Source organism: Trichechus manatus, unplaced genomic scaffold, assembly GCF_000243295.1.
Source record: "Trichechus manatus latirostris isolate Lorelei unplaced genomic scaffold, TriManLat1.0 scaffold00076, whole genome shotgun sequence".
Taxonomy (NCBI): Eukaryota; Metazoa; Chordata; class Mammalia; order Sirenia; family Trichechidae; genus Trichechus; species Trichechus manatus.
In genome coordinates this window covers 5940310-5966763 of record NW_004444012.1, presented here as the reverse complement: position 1 = coordinate 5966763, position 26454 = coordinate 5940310, and the positions used below count along the sequence as shown (strand labels likewise).

At 44.7% G+C, this 26454-nt stretch overlaps 1 protein-coding gene across 1 annotated transcript; it reads right to left on the bottom strand.

Moving 5' to 3' along the window:
* Nucleotides 1-5001: 5001 nt before the first annotated feature.
* TMCO5A (transmembrane and coiled-coil domains 5A) lies at nucleotides 5002-18968 on the bottom strand. Its single transcript, XM_023735096.1, has 10 exons — nucleotides 18819-18968; nucleotides 18276-18399; nucleotides 17836-17886; nucleotides 17076-17147; nucleotides 12949-13005; nucleotides 12479-12538; nucleotides 11349-11413; nucleotides 9941-9998; nucleotides 6376-6413; nucleotides 5002-5617 (listed from the first exon to the last, which is right to left on the bottom strand). Exons 1-10 carry the CDS (start codon nucleotides 18956-18958, stop codon nucleotides 5419-5421), a joined length of 864 nt encoding a protein of 287 aa, XP_023590864.1. The 5' UTR covers nucleotides 18959-18968; the 3' UTR covers nucleotides 5002-5418.
* Nucleotides 18969-26454: the final 7486 nt, after the last annotated feature.

The following is a 26454-nucleotide window of genomic DNA, read 5'->3' as shown; positions in this document are numbered from 1 at the left end:
ATAAACCCTGGTGGCGTGGTGGTTAAGAGCTACAGCTGCTAACCAAAAGGTCGGCAGTTCAAATCCACCAGCTGCTCCTTGGAAACCCTATGGGGCCGCTCTGCTCTGTCCTATAGGGTCTCTGTGAGTCGGAATCGACTCAACAGCAGTGGGTTTTTAAATACACACACACACACCATAGTTTTACACAAATAAGGCACACCTTCTATGTTGATTGCGAACCGTGCCCTCCTTCTGCGAGGCATCTTCATGAGCACCACTATAAACCAAAAAACCCCATTATATGTATATGTTATATATATATATATACATTGCCATCAAGTCATAGCAACACTATAGGACAGAGTAGAGCTGCCCCATAGGGCTTCCAAGGCTGTAAATCTTTATAGAAGCAGACTGCCACATCTTCCTCCAGTAGAATGGCTGGTGAGTTTGAACCACCTACCATTTGGTTAGCAGCCAAGGGCTTACCCACTGTGCTACCTGGGCTCCCTGTATATATATAGATGTGTGTGTGTGTGTGTGTGTGTGTGTGTGTGAATATGTATATATATACACACACACACACACACATATTTACGTGTATATATGTAGTTCTTTATATATATATAGATATATACATATCATTGTGGAATTAGAACTATTTTGGGGATTTATCAAAGTGTGGTGTCTTGCTTCAGGGTACACACAGGAATGAGAATAGAGATTGTCTAAAGAAATCCTTACATCTGTGCACATTCTGAAGATTTTAGGGATAATTGTAGGTAGTAACTCAGACTTGGCATGGGATACTCATAGTTGACCAGCTATGTTCTTGATGTTCAAACTCAGCTGTGGCCTACAAACCCGCGAAAAATCAACAGCTTTGCCCTTATCATGGACCTTCATCTGTTCTGTCAGTAAACCAAACTAAACCCGTTGTCTTCGAGTTGATTCCGACCGATAGCCGAATGAAGTTTTCTTGTTGAAAGTACTGGCTTCCAGGGGACCCTGCCTGTGGCGTGGAACAGAGCCCTCTGCTGCTCATGGGGGAACCTTGCAGCCGTGCCCAGATCAGGAGGGACGCGCAGCAGCCCAGTAGCCAGTCTGTTTGTCGTCTGCAGGGACGGAGTCGCTGTTTGGCAGGACAGATGCTGCACCTATAGCCGCCTCAGCTGCAGATACTCAGCAGGGGAAGTAGGACAGCCAGCAGCGGAGCCCCTCCCCTCCGCTTGTTTCCGAGGAGGCTTCTGACCCCAAACTGTGTGTGTCAATGGCCCCTTCCCAGCGTTTCCAGGACAAACAGAAAAGTTGCTGTTAGCTTTGCTCTTTATCGGAGTTTTCCGGACAGTGATTTTAATCATTGAACCTTGTCTTTAAAAGATGGTTCTCGGTACCGTAAAATAAAAAATTTAACTCCTTTTAGGAAACCGTTAATAGCTGTGATGAAATAAAAAGATATGAAACAGCAGTTCATTGCCAGCAGTTTCCACCGGCAAGGAATCAACGTAGTTTTCAATTTTTTTAAAAAATAAAACCATCTAACACACCGCAGAGCCCCTTCTACAGCAGTCATGTTACATGATGAGAACTGTTTTTGCTGGCTCTTTCTACCATCTGAGCAGCCCTCAGCAACTGTATTCCAGGGGTGACCCCCCCAACCATACAGTCAACATTTACCTACAAAACAGATTACTTTAAACAACAAAAGGAGAAGTTCTGTGAATTGGAGGGATCTAAGTCTTCTACAATAATTTTTGGTCTGTTTCTTAGCATTATTCTAACTGAACAGTTGGCTACAGCAGAGAATATGCAGTGATGACTAATGAAATATTTTTAAAAAATAAACGACTGTAAAACCACAGTGTGTGAAAGTGCATTTTCCCCATGATTCTGAGGTTCAGATTCATGAGTGTAGAGAATGTGGATGGAGTTCTTATTCTGTCATGTTGCTGGCTGTTGGAAGATGGGAGCCTTCCACACCTCGAGGGTCACTTCTGGCAAAAATGAAGTCCAGTTGAATACAGCATAGGTGGTGCAGTGGGAGCAAATCATCCCCCATTGCACTGAACCTGAACTCCACTGCCATTTGGTGTGGGAAGAAAAGGTGCATAAGATGCAGATCTTTCTGGGAAGCCCTGAGGTCTTGACATGGCATCCAGTATTTCCATTCGGTGTGCTGAGTAAATAACCAAGAGTTATTTGGATCATCACACTACGTGTATTTGTGCATTACTCTGGTGATTGCCAAGAGAACAGGGTTTGGTTTTCTCTGAAGCCTGGGGTTAAAGAATAACTTATCAATTCTAAGTTGCTCAAGTTTTTGGTGCTTTAGTTACCGTTAGGGTTGCTGTGAGTCAGAATTGACTCGACGGGAACGAGTTTACCAAAAAAACCAAACCCGTTGCCATCGGGTCGATTCCGACCCATAGTGACCCTATAGGACAGAGTAGAACTGCCCCAGAGGGTTTCCAAGGAGCATCTGATGGATTTGAACTGCCAGCCTTTTGGTTAGCAGCCATAGCTCTTAACCACTATGCCACCAGTGTTTCTGCAACGAGTTTGGTTACCCCTATTTAAAACATTCTTCTAGAGTGGAAGAAGCTTTCAGTCCTTCAGTGTAGAATGGCTTTGCTGATACGTGGCCAGCTCACTGAGTGCTTGGCATGTCGTTCTCCCCCTCAGTCTAGCATAATCCGTGGATCCGATGGCACCTCCTAATGGACGTTGGCATGAGGAATCACCCCTCCTCTGTTATTCTGTTGTGAGGTTCATCTTGTGCACATATCTGTCTCTTCTTCCCACCCTCTCAAGGACAAAGATTGTCTTCTTTGTCTTTAATCCCCAGCACTAGCATAGTACTTAGTACTAGAGATTGAACAGATTTCCCCTTCCCTTCCTTTCTCTTCTCTTCAGTATGAACTCGTCATTATGAGCAGTAATTATTTTGAACCGTAGCTCTGTGGAGACGCTGACTAAACAGACCAGCTAATACCAGATCAGAAAATCCCACTTGACCGTAGGAAAGATTAACAGCTCTAATACTGCCTTATAGTAAACATGGTTCTCTTCTTCAGAGCAGAAGTGTCAGAAAATGCCTGGAAAGTGCCTGGAAGGGAAGATGCAGCCCTTGGAGCCCCTGGTAGCAGCCTCCCTTGGCGGGCTGTGTGGTAGCAGCCTCCCTTGGCGGGCTGTGTGGTAGCAGCCTCCCTTGGCGGGCTGTGTGGTAGCAGCCTCCCTTGGCGGGCTGGGTTGTAGCTAAGATTATGATCAGGCACGTTGTGTTTTGAGGGTTGAATCTTCAGAAAGGAAAACTCCTGGTCTCTGAGGGATGGGTCTCCAAGGAATAGCTGACTCTCTGGGACTGAAGGGTTTCCTGGGAAGGCAAAAGTGAGGGTTGCAGAAACTGGAATCAGTCTTGATCCTCCAGGAACTTGACCCTGGAGCAGAGGGCCGCGAGTGCAAATGAAGGGGGCTGCATACCTTGAGCTCAGGCGTGGGGACCCCGAAGCATGAGTCAACCTTTGCTGAGCTCAAAGCAGAAGAGCCGTATCCACCTGCCTCAGTAAAACACACAGTGTAAACAGGATCTTGGACTGTATGTAAAGAAACATACTTCCTGGCTTGCTGTAACAGTCCTGTTGGAGTTCTTTTGTCTTGGCATAATTCTTGATAAACCAAAAACCAAACCCCGTTGCCGTCGAGTTGATTCCAACTCATAGCGACCCTTCTTATTATCAAGCATGTCTCCATATGGATGATAATTAGATCACCCTGTGCAGGATCAGTTTTCAGCAGTGACACCTGGTGGCCTTGAGAAGCCACAGCGGTAGACCAGTGACAGGTTCTTTCCCTACTGTGTGAAAGCCAGAATAACCCCTCCCTCCCTGTGCTTGGACTCCAGAGCTGCAGGGCTCTTGACAATGTAGGAGGGAGAGAAAGCTTTAAGAGGGGTGGGAGTGTTAATAAGGCACGTGAGTGCTTCAGCAGTTAAGTGGAAAAATAAGAGCTATGACCATATATAGGTTACCTTCAATTTGCAAGGCAGTTTTATACCAGTCACATGCTGTTGATTTTACAACTCTTGCTTACTTTAGCCCTAAAAACCAAAAACAAACTCGTTGCTGTCGAGTCAATTCCAACTCATAGCAACCCTGTAGGACAGAGTAGAGCTGCCCCACAGGGTTTCCTAGCCTGAAGTCTTTACGAAGCAGACTTCCATGTCTTTCTTCCGAGGAGCACCTGGTGGGTTCAGACTGCCGACCTTTTTGGTTAGCAGCCGAGCGCTTGACCACTGCGCCACCAGCGTTCCTTTCTTTAGTCTTAGAGACCTAATTATATACATGGTTCTTACACTGAGCTCTTTGCAATAGTTGTCCAGTATCTATGTATATATGATCCTGAGAAGTTACAGTATTGCTGGTAGGAAGACATGTGAAGTGAGGTACGGCTTGGAGAGTTTGTTTAATGGACAGTTATATGTTTCTGTGGAAGGCTGAAATTAGTAATTAAGGGGCATCTGCTTTTGCCTTCACAGGACCATTCTCTCCTTCTCTGGGAGCTGAATCCCTCTTTCCTTTGGGAGATATATCCTATATGTATGTTTAGGTGGAGGTGACACCCTTTTCTCTTTCTGCCCTCATCACTCTCCTGTCCCTCACAAGGGGTTGGACATGTGACTCATGCTTGACCAGAGTACCCCATCCCTGTGACCATACTTATTGTGGAACAGTCAGTTGACCTCAGATAGACTACTTTGTGTCTGTCTCTGGACTTTACTGCTGGAGCTATTGGAAAAGACTTTCATTCTGCTGAGGTTGCTAATCTGGTAGTATGAAACTCTTAGGCTGTTGGCAGCTGTCTTGCTACTACAAGAACAATCCCTGTCCAAAGAGAGAAGAAAGAGAGATGAAGCCCTGATGACATTGTTTGAGGCACCTGGATCCAGCCATGCCTGAAGCTGCAGATTGATTCATGGAGTTGTTAGTTCCATGATACAATCTTTCTTTCTTTCTTTCTTTTTTTGGTTACAAGTTAGCTGAAGCTAAGTTCACTTGCAACCAAAGAGTTCTAACTACTATAAGCAATGAACAGTCTTCTGCATGGCAGGGATCCAGTCCCTTGTGTTTTGAGATTCTCTAGAAAAACTTCTCAACCTTAAGTTGCATCTATGACATCATTCTAGAAAGGGTCATGGCTTCCTTTGTTTATGCCTGGCACTATTGGGGTTATAAATATAGCCACAGGAGCCTATTGACAGAGCTCTTTACTGGACAAGGTCAATCTTGGAAAGAAAACGGAGAGGGAAGATAGTCAAGTAAGTAAACCTGAAGGGAAAAATTCTGAAGAAAACCTCTTCCCTCTGCATGCTCCACCGTCTCCTAGTCTACAGGCTCGGCTGCCACTTGTCTTCTGTTGTTCAAGGGTGTTTGTCAGGAATCAATGAGGTAACATGTCCTCTGTCTCCAGCGTGAGAGATGGAAAGAGGAAGCTTCTTAGCTTCCACAAGATGCCCCTGTTCAGTATCCGGGGCAGTACGTTGATAAGGAGATCTGGATTTATATAACTTATGTGGAAAAACACGTAGCCCAGAAGTCTGATGAAAAATAGGACGGTAAAAAAGAGACATCGAGAAACCCTGGAAAGATAAAGCCAAGAAACCGTTAATCAGAGGTTAGGAACCTTGAGGATAAAACAATAAATAATACTAAAATGCATGTCTGGCTCCTTCTTGATATTCAGACGTATCTCGTTAATTTGTTGTCTCCTTTTCTGACAACCCCTTATAAGGGGCAGCCCCTTCCCACACACTGGCTGGCCAGTTAACTCTCTCGTCACCACATTTTATTTTCTTTTTATCTTTTATCTGTTGTCTTTTTAACTTCAGAATATACATCTCCATTATTTCTTCAAATATTTCTTCCTTTACAGTTTTCTTTCTTTCTTGAATTCCTGTTATATGGATACCATGATTGTATTTCTGTATTCGATATCTTTTAGATTATCTGTTATTATTTCTTCTATTTCTTTTTTATTTCTTAATTCCGGGAGGTTTCCCCAATATGGTCTTCTGATTTGCTAGCTTTTTCTTCAGCTGTATCCATTCTGTTGCTTATATGCCGTTTTGTTATTTATAGCAACTGTTATATCTTTCCTACTTAATATCTGTGCTTGGTTATTTTTAACATTTCCTTGTTTTAGTTTCATGTCACTAATACCTTTTACTATGTTTATGAGAGAAACTGTAAATTCTTTTAAATCCTCCTTTTGTTGAAATGCAGTCCAGTTTGTTGTATTACTCTTGAAATGGTTGTGTGCTTTTCAAAGGTCTTGTTTTTGGCTTGTAAACTTATCTATCCTAGAGGTATTGGTTGCTCAGGTATATACTCCAGGCACCTATTCATGTAAGTACCGGTGAACTCAGCGGGTGGGGACTGCAGGAGCCGAGACATCAGAAAACCACAATCAGTCCTCACCCACAAAACAACTTCCTAAATCAGGCACTTATAATTTGTCCCCCAGAAAGAAATGACGTTAGAAAGTTGACATTCTTTAGCCTAGATAATAATTCCTTAATTACAAATGGGAGAGGCATTGAAGCTATTGCTTGAAGTCACTTAGTCCCTACCTGTTCTTCTTGGTCTCTCATAAGCACCTGGCCTTTGCACTGCCCAGCAATCCGAAGGGTAACTGGACCAGGGGAAGGAGGGGGGCTTCGTTTATCTCAAGGTGATGAACTTCATGGTGATGTTGGGGTGATTAGAGCAGGGGGACAAGAGCAAACCTCCATTTCTTCTCTTCTGTTACCCTTAAACCCAGCTGTGTCAGATTGCCTGTGCCCCAGGATAAATTAACTTCCCACTTCTACTTAACCAGTCAAAACCAGCCCCTCCCCTCAGATTTTTCTCAAGTTTCCATTGAGGATTGATCTTGGTGACAGGCGCCATAATTCATTCTAGTTCAGATTCTTGTTAGGAATTGGAATTAAAAGCCCTTTACAAACCTCTTCCCATCTCTCTCCAAAGCTGGACACAATACCCATGAGAAGACTCTGCGGTAGGATAATACTCCCAGAGAAAATCCTAGGACTGATCTAGCTTTCTGATCTCTTGAGTCAGTGGCCAGTATACCAGTGGCCACAAGACGGTGGAACAGAACAAGATGTAGTTTGACATGATGAGCTACACTAGCTGGATGTGTTTTCTCAGGTTCTTGTAAGGATAACATTTCTCTTTAAGGAAGAAAATTCTTAGCCTGGGAAGTCTATACCAGCAATTCCATACTGGGCACTGGTGTTGAAGTTTACAAAGGCAGGCTGGGAGTTACGGGGGGAAATTCTGCTGGTTGTATTGAGGGATATCGAAATATGTAACACTTCGTTTATCTGGTAGGAAGGAGTATTCTCCTTAAGTAAATTTTCCAGACAGTTGGAGCCGACCTTTAAGCACCAATAATTTCATGTTAACCATGTTGATGGAATGCTTTATAAATCATACTTCATACCATTTTGAATATGTTTCTCTATGCCTTCTTAAACAGATTATATTGAACATAATTTGACCTTTTCTTGAAAACGTAGGGGCTTCATGAATACTAATTTTACCTTGCTTTCACAGTCATTCCTTCAGGACTGCTCTCCACTAAGGTGTTTGAATGCTGAGTTCTTATTCAATTCAACAAGTACTTTTGAGCAATTATTATGTGCTAGACACTGTTAAGTGCTGTGTCCTTTTCCCAATCATGTTCTTCCTCTTTTATCTGTGGTTAGGCACTGGTGTACTTGCATCTAACAGCCCTCTCCCTATTTCCTATCGACTGATCCTACTGGGAAACCAGATACCAAGCTAATTCAGGTTGTAGAAGGGGCTGAATAGAGGGCTGTGAGAAAAGGGTGTAAGTATGAGCTTTGTCACGTTTCTTTCAGATCCTCAGATTCCTGTTTTTGATTACTACTAGCTCCTTGGCTTCTAATAATAGAAAGTTGGGATTACTGATTGTCTTTGGACAAATAAGTCATAGCATCAGAGCTGAGAAATGTAGTGTTGCTGGCGATACTAGTTTGCTGACTTGACTCTGTGTGTGTGTGTGTGCATATGTCTATCTTTCCAAGACTTTGCTATCTGTCAGGAAGGCCGAGTAGAACTCCCAGTTTTCCAGGAACTTTACTCAAAGATACTTTACTTACCTTTTACAAAATAGTATTGTTTTCTTTTGGATAGAATTATCCTGCAAGAGGAAGAAAAGTAAATTAGTTTCTGGAAGCTAGCATCACTGTCAGATAATATCCAATGAAACATGAGTTATTTAGACAGTGCTTTGCAGATTCCTTTCATGTACATAAGCACATGTAATTTTCAGAGTCAAAAGTTTTTCCTGCGTATATATTATTTTTAGTTTTTTACATATTGGTACGAATACACTACGACACACGGGTTAAAGTACGTAGCCTTTGGTCACATAGCTTGAGTGACAGGGCCAGGCCTGGAGCCCAGGTCCTCTGACTCTGCATTTGGGCTCCCTCAGCTATACCTTTCCACGTTCTTCTCAGCCAGTGACCCTGAGTGAAGCTTCTAGGCTGTGAAAGTCACACAGACTATTGTAACAGAGAGTTTTTAAAAAAGCTACACAAATCTACAGGTGAGGGTGTGTCCTGGATTTCTGCGATAGATCTCTTTCACAATATTTTTTCAGTTATTTCATTTGCCTGTTAACTTCTGTGAGATGAAGAGGAAGAGGATACAGCTGTGGAAGTGAAGCTCACAGAATTGGAAGTAGAAAATTTCTGGTTCAAAAGCGTGGCTCCATATAGCTTGAGCAAGACTAGGTGGTAATGCCAGCTGGTCAGTTATTCAGGTAGCCACTTTATAAAAGGTTTCTGAAACATTACTAGGCCACTGAACCATCATGGGAATTGTAATGAGAAGAATAAAATTCTGTTTTTTTCCTCTGGTATGTGGTTGGAAGGAATACTTTGATTAGCCATTGGTGTTAGATAGTGAGATACATCAGGCAGTATGCCAAGCTTTCTTCCAGAGAGGTGAGGCCTAGTTAATTTCTGAGTCTTATTTTGCTGAGTGGAGTAGGCAAGTTTGGGAGCAGCATGACCTGCTCAGAACAATGAGACCCTGCTCACCATGGACGTGGTGCACTGTATCTCAGAACATCTGAATGAGCCCAGGACAGTGTCAGCTGTTCATATTTCTTTTAAGGAAGAGAGAACTTCTCTTTTTCTAGGATTATTATGACCATTTATTTCGACCACGTAGAATTTCTGGTGAACGTCAACCTTGGCTCTAAAGCCAACATAAATGATAAAATTGCGGTCCAACAAATGTTTTATCTTTTAGCCCTATATGCTTGCTACCACAAGGTGCCTAGGCAAGCCAAGGGCTCTGGTGTTTTACCTACAATCGTTTTACTTCCTACAGGCCTTTGCACATGTGTTGGTGATACCCTGATGTTAAATATGAGCAGACATGGAAATTGTTTCGTAAAGAAGCAGTGGCTCCTTATGTTTGAACTCATGGATCAACTATGATTAGACAGTGATAGATGCCTGGTGCTCTGTGTTGTGAAAGATTTGGGACCATGTCTGGGATCTTCAGGAAAGGGTGCTATGATTATGGGAAATGGGAAGAATGTATGCTGTGCATTGACCTCCTTTGCTTAGAGTGTGACCTTGGTTAACGTTCTTTCTTGCTTCCTGTCTGAATTCTCTTTGGTCTTAGGCTAGTTTGTGTGAGAACATGTTATTTGCGTGGCTGTAAGAGAGAGAAGCCAATTGTTCCTTAGCTTCCTTTTTGTTTGCTTAGAGTTGGACTACTTTGGAATTACAGCCGGTACTCTTCTCTGAAAATGCACATGGGAAGAGTGAGTAATGTTGGGTGGGTCCTAGTTTGTGGAACGCCCCCTTGAAAGGCAGTGACCCGGAGAGACGCTGAAGACAAAGTAGAATACTTGCCTTATTATTTTGACTGTTACACTCTTTTCTTGCAGTGTTCATGCTCAAGACTTTTGATCTAGGGGGAGAAGTACCAAGATAGGGATTGAATAAAATACACTCAGATACTCATATCTATATGATGGTTATTTAAAAACAGTTTTATCTTATAAAGCTGTGGTATCTGATACGGTGGCCACTGGCTACATGTAGCTATTTAAATTTAAATTAATTAAAATTTAAAACTCAGTTCCTCAGTCACACTAAAAACCAAACTGGTTGCCATCAAGTTATCTCTGACTCATGGCGACCCCATGTGTGTCAGAGTAGAACTGTGCTCTGTAGGGTTTTCATGGCGGTCACCTTGCAGAAGCGGATTGTCGTGCCTTTCTTCTGAGGTGCCTCTGGGTGGGTTCGAACTGCCAACTTCTTGGTTAGTAGCCAAGCACTTAACCACTCACGCCACCCAGGGACTCCATGTCAGCCATGCTAACCATATTTTAATAGTCACGTGCATATTGGCTACCATATCACATAGCACAGAAAGCCCTGTTGGAAAACCCTGTTCTAGAATCTTAGCTTTTTGTCCAGCCATATCTGACTGCTCAGCAAGGATCTTGTGAGACTTGAAGTTGTACTTGGAACGAGGACCTCCATGTCCAGGCCCCTGGTCCTCAGACCACAGTGTGCTCCCATGTGTACCTGGTCTACTGTAAGGCTAAATGTGGTTTTGGTTTTTTGCTCTTGATCCAGAGATTCAAAATATTTGATATATAGAAATGACTTTTTGTCTGAGTTAAGATTTAAGTTAGAAACAGGGTCAAGAAATGGAAGTGAGGTTTTTGTTTTGGTTTCTCATCATTTAGACTCATTTGACAAATCTGGAATATTTTTCCTTAGGCTTTTTCCTTATTTCTAATTTTTGTTGTTGAAAGTTGACAACAGTGCACAGTTCCAAGTCTTATGGTAGCCATAGTGTGTGTGTAAAGATTCTCTTCATGCCTATCCCATGTGGTTGGGTTTCTGTGTGTTTGAAGCGTGTGGCTTGAAGTGAGGATGGTATTCGTTTTAAGACCTTTACTGTGAAATACAAAGAATGACCTACTTATCAAGATGACTGTCCATCAACTCCTTTTAAAGCACAGGTTTGTGCTCTTCATATAAAGCGAAATAATTGAGAATGTGAAAAAATCGTGAGGGAGATGTATTTCTGCTGTCTTTTAAGAAGGGTGGGAGAAGGACCGGAACGGTGAACTTGGTCTGTCCTAGCTAGGGTCGACCAGATCACTCACAAAGGGAGCTAGACACGTGGCACTGGGGCTCACTCAATTCCAGGTGGGAACTGGTGTGAGCAGTGTTTGCTCTGACTCAGGCTGAGATGGAGTTACCACCAAAACCAGGATGTTCCTTTTTTTTTGCCAAAGCTCACACTTCTCTCTCAAGGAACCGAGTCTCTAGTTCTTCTTCTATTTTCCTCAGAGTTCCCTGGTACTTCTTCAAAGAGAAATAAAGGAAAACATAGTTACTATCTAGAAGTTTTGTGTTTAATCACAGTAAGCACTTATTATCACATTCTGATGGGAACATTCGGTCTTCCCACTGCCGCCTTCTCTCCTTTCATTGTTCCCCATCCACCTCTACTACTGATCTCTCACTAAGCTTCACCACTGGGTAGGTTCCTGGGTGGTAGGTGGGGGTTATAAGTGGATAAAGAACCAGTTACTCATTAATTTAAGAGCATAGAGGTTGGGAGCCCAGAGCAGTAATTATCAGGGAGTCAACAATAGAGTGGTACCAGGGCTGGGGTGTTACGGATTGAATTGTGTTCCCTCACAAAATCTGTTAAAGTTCTAACTTCTGGTACATGTGAACGTGACCTTGTTTGGAAACGGGGTCTTAGAAGATGTCATCAGTTGGGATAACAGGAGGTCATACTGGAGTAGGTTGTATTCTAATTCTGTATGTCTGGTGTCCTTATAAAGGAGGAGAAGATACACATAGATGGGAGAGACACAGGAGGGACACTGTGTGATGCTGCATCTGGAAGCCAAGGAATGCCTGGAGCTCCAGAGGCCAGGGAAAGGCATGGAACAGAGTCTCTCTTAGAGCCCTCAGAAGGAGTCAGTATGGCTGATACCCTGATCTTAGACTCCCAGCCTCCAGAACTACGAGGCAATAAATTTCTATCTGTGATACAGTAAAACCTGCAAAAGCTGGAATCTGTGTAAGGTGGAAACCTGTCAGAGAAGGAAAACGCAAATATTTTTCACTAAAATGAGTGATAGAGAAGTGGTAAGACTGTGCCCTGTCCAAGGTGGAAAACTCGTGAGACCCAGAAAAACAAGGTAATCCCGTCGAGTCTCGGCTCCCGCAAGTTGCACTGTATTTAGTTATGGCTGCCCCAGGAAACCAGGACAGGTGTTGATGGCCTTAAAGTCCCCTCACAGGGGCACCTTTGAGAGTTCAAATTATTCAAGATAGTGTTCGTATAAAAACCTAGGTCCATGTCATTTTGTACCTTAACAAACCGTTTGCTATCCTTTTACCGAGAAGCTGTACCTTTATGCAGAGGGCCTGATCTTCACAGAGCTGAATCACAAATGCATAGTCCTCCATGACCTGGGAAGCCAAAATTTGGACTTAAATTTCTGTCCTCCTCTTTCCTGGAGCCCTAACTGTGGCTTTAAGTGCATTAGGCTGTCCATCTGAACTCATTTTCTTTTTCGAGGATAAACAAGGCGTATCATATTTTACAGCCTAAATGTGAATTATTTGGGGGAGGTTGGGAGAAGAATGGGTACTAATATGAAGAAGACAGACTACAGACTGTATCCTGGAGAAAATGTTAAAGAAAAGGTAACGGGGGGCCAGGATTCATCTTCCTTTTCTGCATCCCCTCCTCAGCCCCGTGATGTTCCTGGCGCTGGCCCGTTATGACACAGTCATTTTAGGGAAATATTAAATTGACTGACCCAGGATCAGATTCCCCCTTTTTGGGAGAAGTAACATTCGAAGGTCATTGTTGTTACCTTGCCCAGCTGCATCTCTTGGTCTGCACAGGACGCTTCCAGCTGTTGTAACCTGACCTACAGGAAAGAGAGGAGACCGTAACTCAGGAAGGTGGAAACCGTACACAATCCCATTCCGGACTAGCTCAAGGTCATCTCAGGCTGCTGAAGTGCACCAAGGCCGTGATTTTCAGACGCCTCTGTGAGGAGGAGTCAAACCACCCAGCTTCCTCCCTTGCAGCTGCTCAGCGAACCTGCTCACCTCCATCCAGATCCCTAGTGTCAGCAGTTCATACCTCCACCCCAAACTTCTCAGCTTCCTTGTCTTACTTAGCAGGCAGTTACATTAGTCTTGACAAACTTCACTCTTCCTTTTCCTTTCATGTATTCAGTTAGAATCGAAGGTTTTTGCTCCTCCTCCCTCCCACTTTCCTTCCTCTCTTCCTTACATGTTTGTTGAAAGCCTGTTCGATGTTGGTTGCTCTGCTGGGTACTGGGAATGCAGAGGTGAACGGGACTGACAGGCTGTCTGCCCTCATAGAGCTGACGTTCTAGTTGGGGGACATAATAAATTAGGTGACGTGACATTGATAGGGATGAGTGCTAGGAAGGAAGTCGGAACAGGATAATGTGATGGAGAGTGAGTGATGGTGGTGGTTGTGTGACGGCTGACGTCGGTGGTTGGGGAAGTTCTCTCTGAAGAGGTGATATTTGAGTTGCAATCTAAATGAGAAATAGTAGCCTACTGAAGATCTGGAAGAAAGGTGTTCCAGGCATTGGTTAGAGCAAGGGCGATGACTGGGAGGTGGCCGAGATTTGGTGTGTATGAAGAAGCGTGTGGCTGGAGCACAGGCAAGACTGGTAGGCAGGAGATGAGGTGGGATGGGTAGGGCCTTTTACCTTCTAAGGAGCCCTGGTGGTGCAGTGGTTAAGCACCTGGCTGCTAGCTTAAAGGTCGATGGTTTGAACCCACCAGCTGCTCCATGAGAGAAAGATGCGGCAGTCTGCTTCGGTAAAGATTACCGCCTTGGAAACCCTATGAGACAGCTCTGCTCTGTTCTAAAAGCGTTGCTATGAATTGGAATTGACTCGACAGCTGGCAAGGGGCTTGTACCTTCTAGTAAAGGGTTTGTTTTTTTAAATTCTAATTGCAGTGGGAAGTTGGAGGAGGGCCTGAAGTCGTAGAGACCCAGTCTGATTTGTGTTCTTAAAAAGTCTTCTGTGCATGGAAAACTGGATTGTTGGGGTTGAAGAGTTGAAGGGAGGAGGCTAGCCATGAGGTTCCTGCGGTTGTCCAGGTGAGAGGTTATGGTGGTTTGGGAAAGGCAGTAGTAATGGTAGTAGTGGACAGAAATGAACCCATCGTTAGGGGTGTACCCGGAGGTGGAGTTGACATGACTGCCTCCTTACTTCCCTTTTCAGTTCTATTGTCCCTACTTTCATTTAGTTCCCATTATCTCGCGTCTGGATTCTTCTAACAGTTTCTTTCCCCTCTAAGTAATTGCCTTCAGGGCCAGCCAGCCTAGTGTGCCAAGGGCTATAGTTTGAAGCCAGTGGTCTGAGTGGCACGAAGTTGAAGCAGACACCCCATTAAGTTGCTGAACTGATCACCAGTATGTCAGAGGAACAGGAGCAGAAGAGGTGGTCTTTCCTAGAATTAGAGGTGCCACTGAGGGGTCTGTAAACACCCTGGCAAGAGGAAGCGGCTCGGCGGGTTAGTGCTGCTCCAGAACTCTCCAGGGCCGGGCTGACTCTGCCAGGAGGATGCAGAGTGGCCGTTGCTTGGACAGATGCCTGCGACTCTGTCAGCTCGGCTCACCTGACCTAGCCAGCATGGCTAGATGTGGAGTCACCACCAGATTCTCGCTGGCTTACGGTCAGGAAAAGTGGTTCTGGGCGGAAGAAGGGATCCTGAAGGAAAATGAGTTTTCTGACGGCTGAAGCTGCATGGCAAGGGGAGTCAGGGGTCTTCATAACCCTTTTTAGTCTTAGCACCTGTGTACACTCGGGTCCAGATTTCCTTTATTCAGGTAAGTTTTTTGGGTGGCAATGGTCAGCCAGCCTCACTTGGTGGCACTAAGCTTCCTATTTTTGTGACCACCAACCCTAAATTGGCCAGCAGAAGATAGGGGAGCCGTTCTCTGTGCTGTCCTTTTCTATTTCCAGCATGCCTGTGTCCTCAGAGGGCTCATACAGGAAAGTGGGCTCCAGAATGCAGAGAGAAATGAGACCAGGCGAGGACAAAGGTGCGTTCTATAGGAAGTGCCAAGTAAGAATTCCATCTAGGTCAGCCGTGGCAGCTGTCGTGCAGACCTGGGCTGCCCCTCGCCGTGACTGGTCACCAGTTGTCACTGGACTCCGAGGGGCGGTGGGACCCGCATGGCCTCAGCGGGCACCCTGGTGTGGAAGGCATGGACTGTGTCCACACAGGGACCTCCAGGACTACCTTGTGAGTATGCACTTCAGGGGACCCGCAGCCAACCGGGGTCTTCCCACTGCTGCCATCCATGACGTGAAGAAATCCCCAGAGGTGACCTGTGGTCGAATGATGTTTGCTGTCTGCTATTACCTTCTGACGTTCATGGGATTCGCCTACAAGGCCCAGCCTCAGAACTGGCTTCTGTTTGTGTGGCCGGCGGCCGGCGACCAGCGAGGTGGCCCAGCGCATCCAGGGAGGGCGGCTTATCAGACACGAGTGGAAAGGCATCCGCGTAGCAATGCAAAGTGAGGCCTGCTCTCTGGAGGGGCAGCATGGCCGCCGCTGCTGTGGAGTCGTGGATTCCACATAGTGAATAGACTCACTGAGGCAAAACAGGCTGTGTGCTGTTTCTCCTAACCAGGCTGTTTTTCTAGAAATAGCCGAGAGTAGCTATACCAGCTCTCTGCTGCCTTACAAGTACTGAATATTTCACTTCTCTTCATAAAGAGTAGCTCAAAATATGCAAGTACTTTAATAATTCCCACTGATGGTTTTAGCTGCAGTAATATGTATATCATCTATTAGAATGTCCTTCACGAAAACTGACAAGAGTGAAATTTATCACTATTAGCACTTGGAATTGTTTACTTTTTCTTTAATGATCATGAGACAGCCAGTAGCTCTCCACATACCTAAGATCTTATTCCCAGCGTTGGAAAAGGTTATCTGTGGATTTCCATGCAGTGTGTATATTGAAATGCTGTAACTTAATGACAATAAATGATTCAAATACTTGCTTTAAAAAATTTTATCTACTCTGAATGAAAAAAATACTCTTCAATTCTTCATTTGCTACTTTGATCAGATGGATTGGTTGGCTGCAGGTTCTTAGAGAAATGCTGTGCGCTGCGTGATGTGCTTAGCAGGTTGTTGGGTGCTGTCGAGCTGATTGTCGACTCACTGCGACCCAGCGTGACAGAGTAGGACTCCCCATAGCGTTTTCTAGGCTGCAGTCTTTACAGAAGCAGGTCTCCAGGTATTTCTTCCGTGGAGCTGCCAGGTGGATTCGAACTGCCAACCTTTTGGTTAGCAGTCGAGCGCTTAACCATTGTGCCACCAGGTCTCCCTGCTTAGCAGGTCGAGATCACTAAATACTTGAGTGACTAACTGAATGAAACATTTTCTGGTTTGGAATCAGTAACAAGGTGTGTAAATTGCCTAGCACACATTAGGCTTCCAAATCCTAGTTCCGCCTCTATGAATTCATATGTATATCTCAACCAGACTTTTCAGAGATCACTTTAAAGTTATGTGGCTTTTTGAGATTTCAGCCATCCAGAAGAGGAAAGACTATTCCACATGTACACTCTCATATATAATCCTCAAACTGAGGCTGAGAAAGACTGGTTAAATTGTCCAACTTTACATGTCAAACTAAGTGCTGGAGCAAGAATTTAAACCAGGGACTTCAGCTGTCTTTAATGCTATGTATGCATTTGTGCCCCACCCTTCCCGACAGAGGAGAGAACAAGAAACATGGTTTCAGAGTGAAGTGCCTTACTAAGGACAGAGGAGAATCTAACACTCCGGGGCCCAGGTGTAACCTTGACATCGGTTAAAACTACAGAGAATTTATTCCAACTTGGACGCTTGTTTCCAACTTGATGGCTAATTTCCTCATTTCATAGTCACATAGCCCAAACCCACTCAGGACGCCTTTTTTGTTTACCTGTGACTCCTCCGTGATTTCGCCTAGGTTGCCTTGTTCACACCTGGTTGTCTCATGTATTCTCCTTGTAAGCTACGGTTTCAAATAAAAAAATACATTTCAGATAAAAAAATACATTAGATAAAAACATACAGAAGACAAAGGTATTTTCTGGTATCTGGGGGCCAGTATCTCTGGCCTTGATAAGCACTGCCAGGAGATGGCCCCTTGGTGGCACTTCGTACCTTGTGGAAACACTTGTCTGGGCCACCAGGCTAAAGCCAGTTGAAGGCAGGGGTACTTCCTCGAGCCTCGAATTAATGCTGGGTTACTTAGGGCTTCAGGCCATGGGTTAGTGAGTAGGGGAATCATGGGACGCTCACTGTATTATGAGGAGAGATTGAGATAGAGGCAATGCCTAGACAGGGCAAAGGGTTCCTAGGCAATTCAGTATTTTCTAAGTCCCTGGTTGCAAATGAAATTGACCTCTCACCAAAAAGGTGAAGGTGAAGTCAGTGACTTCAGTAGTGTCTGTTGGAATCCATTTTCTTGTGATATAGTGAAGAACCCATGGAATCACTGAATACCCATTCACTCCGCTCACCTCACACTGGCAGAGAAGACCTATGGCATTTAGGTAAAGAGCCTCCACCTCAGGAGTGTGGGGTGGGGAGTTGTGTGGTACCCATTCCAAGCTCTCGGACATGGATTCTTCTGTGATCAGTTTCCCACCCTTGCCTCTGATATGGGGACCCCGGGGGATACGGGAACCCTGCCTCACCTTTCTTTTAAGTTCTGCTATACTCTGGACCAGTGCTTCATTCTTCCTTTCCTGTGAAGAGAGAGAAACCATCTCCTGCACACGTTAGCCCTCTGCATTCAGTCATTGTTCTCCGTCCCACCCCAGTGATATTTTCCTGGTGGGAACTCTGCCTTACTTGCATGTGGTCAGGTGAGGTACCTGTGATCTGATCTCAGTATATAAACACCGGCTTATCAGGAATTGAGACACCCATGGGCTGGGCTTCCCAGTATTAAATATTACCAAAGAAACCCTGCCCTCCCATGTCCCCTTCCATGCATGGACGTTCTGTCATGACTTTTGAGTTCACTGTTCCTTGTATTTAGGAAGGGAAGTCCCACTTATCTGACAGCTGATGAGGGGCAGGATGAGGAAGGGAGTCTATCAGATGCCCCCCCACCCCCCAGCTTCTCCCTTACAAGTCTGGCTGTTTCTTCTTCCAGCTCCTGCAAGGCTCTTTCCCTCTCAGTGGTGGTACTGTTCTCCTTCTCCCACTCTTCGTCTTCTGCCAGGTCTGCTGTCTGAGTGAGCTCACTTTCCAGCCTGGATGGCAAAAGGACACTCACATGAGGACCCGTGATGGCCAGTTTCAGAACTGGTAAGATGCATACCGGTTTTGAGGGTCCATTAGTAATGATAAACATGAATCTCCAGTTGGAAACCCTCCTTCCCCAAATCACAGAATCTCATAAAGGTAGGGAAAGTAAGAGCTATGTGATTTCCAAGCCAAACCCCTTGGTGTTCTCAAGTCAGGTAACTATCAACTAGTCTTCTAGAAATAATATTTCAAACCCACTGTGTTTCAGTGTTTGAGCCACACATAAATGCCAATGAGTAAAGAAGAGACCATTTGCTGTACAAGATGTAAGTCTCTAGAGCAAGCAAGAAGTTCAGTTTTTGTCTCTTCTTCTCCACCCCTTTCCTTTGGATTGGGAACTTCCCACAGAAACCCCGACACTTACCTCTGAATCTCATCTTCTTTCTCTTGGATTTTGAGAAAAAGATCCTGATTGGCTTCATCTATTTTCTGCATATCCCTTTCAAGATCCACGTTCAAACTGTTAATATTTCTCTTTGACTGTTCCAATCTTAAGATTTCCATTTTCTCCGACCTATATACTCAGCCCCGCAAAGGAACAAGAACCAGTTATCTTAAGATCAATAACCATGGGGCCAAGGGGGTTTATAGAAGACATGTAATTAATTGACCTGGGTCTTCCTGGGGGCATAGCATTTCTTTCTCATTTGGGGGAAGTTCTGTTTGCTAAGAATGTTCTACAGTTTGTTTAAAAAATTCTCAAATCTGTCAGCAAGAGAGGTCTTTCCAAGGCTATCTCCTGCAAGGTGCTCAAAATGGCAGTACAGCTCCACTGTACTTCCATGGGAAGCTTTCGCCTTTTTGGGTTGGAGATAATGATTTCCCTTGGCAATCTTTTCTCAGGTAAAATGTTCATAAAACTTGCTTGTGCAATATACTTTTTTCCCCCAGTACTTTTATCTAGACAGCTGGCACATCACCTCTGGTTAGCGCTGGCTTTGTGCAGAGTCACAAGAGGTTTACAGCTGCACAGTAGGGCTTCAGTCTTTCCCTCCTCCCACCTCCAAATTGCTTCACTTGCCTGCCACCAAGTTTTCCATGAGAAATCATTCCATGGAGCAAATGCAGGAATGTTCCAGGCATGTACTTTCAAGAATGCAGACATCTTTTTATGAAGTCAGTTTGAATGAAATCATGGTAACTGTAGAGAGCCTAAAAATAGTACCCAGCACGTGGTAGACTTTTCTTTTACTTGCTTATGTGAATCAATTCATTGGCTTGTCATTGGGAGTAGAGAGGCAAAGGGACTTTTGTTGTGGGTAGGAATGAAGGATGATCTTGGAAAATGAAGTCTTACCTTGGAAGGGCTGGCCTGGCTAGGAGATTTTACAATAGTTATCACTTCAAAAGGGTGTACGGTGCTTGGGGTGGGATGCAGTGGGGGATGAATGGATAGGCGTGGAAGTGGAAAGGGAGACTGGAAGATGTGGGAAGGTATTGGTAGCAGACCTCGTCCGCTTCACATCTTGGTCCCTGGATGTGGCTTTGCATGATCATGATTACTTACTCATAATCTGGTTGCTCTTGCTTGTGTTCTTCCATTGTTCATTCCCTAAAATGCCAGCAGAGGTATATCTAGTGAATTGGGGAAGTGGGTCCATTCCTGAAGCACAGAATAACTAGCCAAGAGTCCTAAAACCCGGGAGCCAAGTCAGGTAACTGATTTCCCTCTCTAACCCCTAAATTCTGGCCGTGACAAAGCCCAGGTCTCTAATTCTTTTGCCCATGCTCTGAGTATGTCTCAGTAGGATACAGGGATAATGCTGGAAAATTCAATATATTTCCTGCAAGCAGATATATTTAGAGATTGTTCACCACACAAAGGCCTGTGGAAATTTATACAAGACAATAGGGAGAGAGAGAGGCTATCAGTTGTTCTGAAGTCCCTGTTCTGTGCTTGTCTAGTTGCTTTCCTTAAGGCCCTATGGGCATGACCGGAAGTGCATAAATGCCTTGAAAAGTAATCTCTCTGTTCTCTAGCCTGGCCTAAGAAACTCCAGATACTAACGTCTTTAGTATTAGCCAAAAACCAAACCACTTGCTGTTGAGTCACTTCTGACTCATGGCAACCCCACGTGTGTCAGAGTAGAACTGTGCTCCATAGAGGTTTCAGTGGCTGACTTTTTGGAAGTAGATTGCCAGGCCTTTCCTTCGAGGCATTTTTGGGTAGACTTGAACCTCCAACCTTTCGGTTAGCAGCCGAGCGTGTTAACTGTTTCCACACCCAGGTACTCCTTGGTATTAAATAGGGCTCAGAAAAACCAAGCAGAAGTAAATTATTTGGTTCTCTGTGCCCCTTGCTTCCCTCTTTTTCTCCATTTCTCAACCAACTCTACCTCCCTTCCAGTGTCTGTGGTCTCCCTGATCCTGTCCTAGTCAGTTTCTGAAGAGTCTAATCTTTCCCCAGGGGAACCACCCAATAGAGTCTCAGAACCTTCCAAGGCATCATGCCTCTGCTGTTGACAAAGGATGGGCGGGGCAGCGTGTCACAGTGGGGTGGGCAGGCGGCAGTTTCTCATCGTTTGTGCCAAGTCAGAGCCCAAATGGGCGTGTGGGGTTTATGGCCAGGTCTGCCCTTTGGACCTGATTTCTGGACGGCATGTGGGCTGGTGGGGGAATCCCTCTCCTGTACTACTTTGGCCTCTCTTCCTGCCCAAGCATGACTGATATGGGGATTTGGGCCCTGTGGCCAGCAATCTGATCCCATCACATAGCCAACTAGCTACCCATACAGTCAGCAAACATTGGTCCAGCACCGACAGGTGCCAGGAACTCTGCTAAGCACGGTGGAGTCAGAGTGAGCAAAATAGCGGGAAGTACCTGCCCTCATGCAGTTTACATTCCAGTGGGGGATGGGTAACAAAAAACAAAAGAGAGATTAATTTTCCTTGGTATGACGGACGGGGAATGCTATGAAGAAGAGCACACGGAGGCAGTTGTGTGGGGCGGGGAGATTGTTGCAGTTTCAAATCGGACGGTGCGGAGGGCGCCACAGAACATCCCCAGACCCCAAAGCGGGGGTGTAGGTGTGTTAAGAGCCTGAGGAACAAGAAGAGACCTTGGGGCATGTTGAAGAGCCAGGGTCTGCGGTTCTTATAACCAGAGGAATCGCAAGGTCCCTGCAGCGGGGACCAGCGTGCAGCCTGACAGACCAGGCAGGAATCGCCAGGCGTCCGTGGACACCTGCAGAGCAAGCCCAGGCCCCGGTGGGCCTGGCTGCACATCATGGATACAGGAGCACCAAGGGGTGGGAAGGCCTTCGTGCGCCTCCTGCAATGCCTCAGGGGTACATAGCTTTCCCACGCACCTGTCATCATCCTGGAAAGAAGAGAGCTCTTCAGAGGGAGCAGGTCCTTGAAAGAACAAAAACCAACCTGAAAGTTTTAAATAGGGAAAGGCCGTGGTGTCTGGAGTTGGCTCCATCTGCCAGCTGTAGGAATAGGGAGTAGACGGGGAGATAAGATGAGCTGCAGAACATAAAGAATATGTATTTGCATACCTGAGTAGGTAAATTGCGACCAGATCCTGCTTGATTTGTAACTTTTTGTGTGTCGAGCGACAGAAACCTGTGAAGTTAGGGATCTCTACTAATAAGAACCACGTTGAGTTGATTTATGGGCCAGAGTGACTTCGTAAAATACTGTAGTTTCTAACAAACTATTTGTAAAATTAATGGCCTCTGATGACCCCATTACCATCTCCTTTCTTCCTGAAAGAAGGCATTTCTTTGCTTTATGAAGCTGTACACAGAAGAGTAATTAAGTAACAATTCAGGCCAATGGCCTCTCCCAGGAATTAATGGTGGGGAGAGTTCATTAACCCTAGCTGGCTAGAGCTTCTCCAGGAAATGCCCTGGACCAAGGTTATCTGAACTCTTAATGGATTGGATAGGGACTTTAACTGGGATAAAAATAAAGCTCTGTCTCCTTCCTGGGGAGCTTTTCTCCTTGAGGGGCTACCAAAGGCAAGCTGGTAGAAGGACAGATCCACAAGCTTGGGGCCTTCTGTGGGATGAGGACAGCAAATTGCTGTCAGGGGGAATTGCTAAATCAAGGTAAAAACAGGGCCTTGGGGGCAAATTAACGCCCTTGATATAAGCCTTCCTGCTCTCCTGGAGATGACCTGATTAACGTCCAGTGCGGTGTTACAGCAGCGTTTCCCTTGTTAACTTTTCTTGGCCCTGCCCAGTGCACCAGAGTCTCTTCAGGTTCTGCGCTGTCCCTGCAAGGAATACTGCTGCGTGTGTCAGGGCTGTTGAGAAAATGCTTTTTCCAGTCAGACGGACAGTGTATCTGCTAGGCCTTTGCCCCTTTGCTGCGTGGGGCCTGGCCCAGCGCACGAGCCCTAGGGGGAGCTCCCGGGCACTCTGGCCCTTTCGGAGGCCTCAGAGGGACGGGAGCTATTGCTTCCGCTCCCCGTGCTCCTCCTCACCTCACTTCAGCAAGTGCTTCTGGGATATTTTATAACTGAGTCTGGTTTCACGGCTCACGGCCAGGCCAGGCTCTAGAACCTCATCTCCCATCATGGTTCTGCAGGTACAGAATCAAGTATGCCGTTTTCTCGGTGTCCTTACCAATTCTTAGTGACTGTTTCTGTACAAACTTTAGGTTCCTTTGGTTTTCTTTTCAGAATACCCCCCCCCCAATAGTTTTCTCAAAAGCAAAAACTGGAACAAGACTGAAGTGTGAAGGGAAAAAAACAGAGAGAGAACATACTCATTAATTAATATTATAATTTGACCCAAGGATTAATTTTTTTACTTAATCACATATATCAAGTAAAAAATTTGGTTTTTAATAAAATGTAATCTGCCACAAACTGTGGTACTTTGAATTGGCACAAAGTTTATGTATTTTCTTGAAAACCAAATGTTTTCATGTTTATTGCATCATTGCTATTATAACAACATTCAAGAATTAAAAAATGAGAGGTGAAGGATCTCACCTCATAGCAAAAAAATCTTTGTATTTTAACATGTTTTCTTCTATCCTTTGTTAATAATCCATCTATTATAGTTACTATCACAGAATAGATAACGTTGTGTTTTGCTTTTTCGCCTAATTTTTTAATAAATATTTCTCAGGCTGCTCTGTAATCTCCGTAAGTATCATTTTAATGACTGTGCACAGTTTTGTTGAGTTGATAATATTCAATTTATTTCACCGTATTCCTCTTACCGTATCAGTTATCTGTTCATATACCTGTCTCCCGAGTTAGAGTTGAAGCTTCTTGAGGGCCAGGAGATGCCCAAGTCTTCCCTTTTCACTCTCTGTACCTGGCACACGGTAGGCCCTTAAAGGATGCTTAACTGTGGCCGAGCTTACAGACATTCCAGTTGTTTATTACTGTTATTTTTTCTTCTCTAATGAGAGCACTTCAGTGAATGTCTTTGTGTAGTCAGTGTATTGTTCCGGTCCAGCCAGAATGTCAAACAATATATACTTATATTTGTATTATTGTTGAATTTTATTTACTTTAGCATATCAGTTGGCTGCCTTTTATTTCACAGGTGAGGAAAATAAGGACAAGAGAGAGAAAATGTTTCCGATTAAAAAAACTAGTCTTTATGCAGCCAGTTCCTACACCCTTCTGCCCCCCCCGCCCCGACCTGTGGCGTGCACCCCTCAGCATTTTCCAGTTCATTCTCTGAGCCTGGGAAAATGCACCAGGAAAAACGGCATTTTCTTGATTATAACATGGAGCTGGGGCTATGAAGCGGTTGTTCAGAGACTTATGAAATGAGTCAGTGGACCCCACACATCAGTGCCGTGATTTTTGTTTTCAGTGAGCCCATTTCTTCCGAAACTGTTGCTTGTCTCTGCTTTAATCACCCTTTGCTTTATTTTAGATTTGCTTCTCTGGCTTTAATTTTTTAAATTTGCAACTGGCAAGTGATCATTAAAGGAAGATTCCTAAAAAGAATAACTAGAGCCTTTGCACGCAAAGTAATTACAGTGAAATTTGGGGCAGCTTTATTTTTCCTTCTCAGGTTTTCTGCTTCTCGTGTTCTCTCTTTCCTGTGTGGGAAGCACAGTCATTTAAATGTATGTATTAGTCGCATGTGATAATTATAGAGGAGTCTTCCATATTTTAAGTTTTGGATGTCTTTTTGTTTTATAGAAGTGATGTAACACTGGAATATTCATACTGTAAGTGACTTTGGATTAGCTTAGCCATGGCTGTGTATTCCATCATTCTTTATGTATTTAATAAACATTTTTTTGAGCAGCCAGGATGTGCTTCTCTAGGTAATGGGAGTAAGTCCAGGTTGCTGACTGGAGTTCTGAGGTTTGTAAGGAAGACAGCTGTGTGTGTAAGTCAGGGCAGTACAACGCAATCAACAGTATAGTGGAGGCAGCAGAAAGTGATTGGGCACGCAGAAGAGGAACATCTAACTTTATAAGGAAGCTTCCGAGTGGTGATGACTTTTGAGTTGAGTCTTAAAGGAAGAGGCTAGCTTTACCAGATACAGAGAATGGCCAATCCTGGAGAAAGACCTGTGGGTTTAAAAAGGCTCAATATGTTCAGTGGCGTCCCGGGCTGGTGCAAACGGTTCATGTGCTTGGCTGCTAACCGAAAGGTGGATGGTTCAAGTCCACCCAGAGGCGCTGTGGAAGAAAGGCCTGGAGATCTACGGTACTTCTGAAAAATCAACTGTTGAAAACCATGGAGCACAGTTCCACTGTGGCACACATGGGGTCGCCATGAGTTGGCGTCTACTTGATGGCAGCTGGTTGATTTTATGCTTAGTGCAAGTGAAAAATCCAGTGTAGTTGCTCTGTAGAGTAGTGTATCCCTGTGTTTGTTACAAGTTGGTATGCAGCAAATGTGTTATTGCACTGTGTAACAAATGGCTTTAGGTGGGACACAGAGGTAAACATTTTAATTTAAAAAATTATGTCAGCACTGTGCTCAAGACTCCAGCTTTCGTCTTGAAAGCGGTTGAGGAGACATCAGAGACTTTTGTTCCCTCAGTCATTGTATTTGAGACAAAAACGAGAATTCTAGGGGAATGAAGGGTGGCTGGGAGGAAGAAGCCCCAGTGCTTGTTTACCCTGTTTATTAAAATCAGACATCTCAGGGGCGACCTTATGTTTGCATTTGGAATGGAGGCTCAACTTTTTATCATGCATTTTTTCCTATTGGAAATTGTATACTGGAGTTTTTTTTTTTTCCTCTTCTGATTCTTTATTCCATTTGGTTTATAAAAGCAGTATTGGAACTTCTAGGTGCACAGTGTCTACCAGCCTTGCAGTTAAACAGTTTTTAATCCCCAACCCTTTCACTTTGCCCTATGAAACCACTGCCGTGAACAAATGCAGTCCATAGATTGTTCGGTCTCCTGTTGTCCTTTTAAAGTTTTTTCACTGGGGCTAATTCTTCCACTTGCTTTCAGTCACAAAGCAATGTCCCAGTTATCAAAGGGTCCAGTACCATGTAATAAAACTCTGAACTTGATAGAGTTAGGATTTCTGCTCCCGACAGCTGAGGCCTGCAGCAGGTGGGAAGGCTGCAGCTGGGGAAGGGGCTTTGTTGACGTATCTCTTTCCACGTGGACCATGTCTACTCTTCCTTCCCATCAAGCTGGCTACCTGTTCACATACCTGCTCGGTAGGAGAGGGAAGGGGGTCTTTACAATTTTTACTTGACTGATGTGGTGCAGTGGCATCCTGTTCTCCAGGCTTGCTTGGTGTTTACGGTGGACTCTTGTGGATGTTACGAGTTCTGGGGAAGCTGCCTCCCAGTCCCTCCTGTGACACAATGGGGATCTCTAGCCCTCAGCTGGGCCATTCCATGCCGAGTGGAGCTGTTCACTTGTTTGTTCCCCAGCCCCTAAGACTTTCGTCGTTCTGCCAGCTTTTCTCTTCTTTTTTGCTGGTCTCTTGGCCCTTCCAGGTGGCTAGGACCTGCTAGATAATTTGTGAGACCAGGTGAAGAATGAAAATGCAGGGCCCCTTGCTCAAAAATTATTAAGAACTTGAAGAGGGCAATAGCAGAGC

Coding starts and splice junctions, on each gene's coding strand:
- TMCO5A (XM_023735096.1), bottom strand. CDS start 18,958: ATGGAAATCTTAAGATTGGAACAGTCAAAGAGAAATATTAACAGTTTG. Junction 17,148..17,835: donor TAGCAGAACTTAAAAGAAAG/GTGAGGCAGGGT, acceptor TTGAAACCGTAG/CTTACAAGGAGAATACATGA. Junction 12,539..12,948: donor AAGAGATGCAGCTGGGCAAG/GTAACAACAATG, acceptor TTGGCTTCCCAG/GTCATGGAGGACTATGCATT.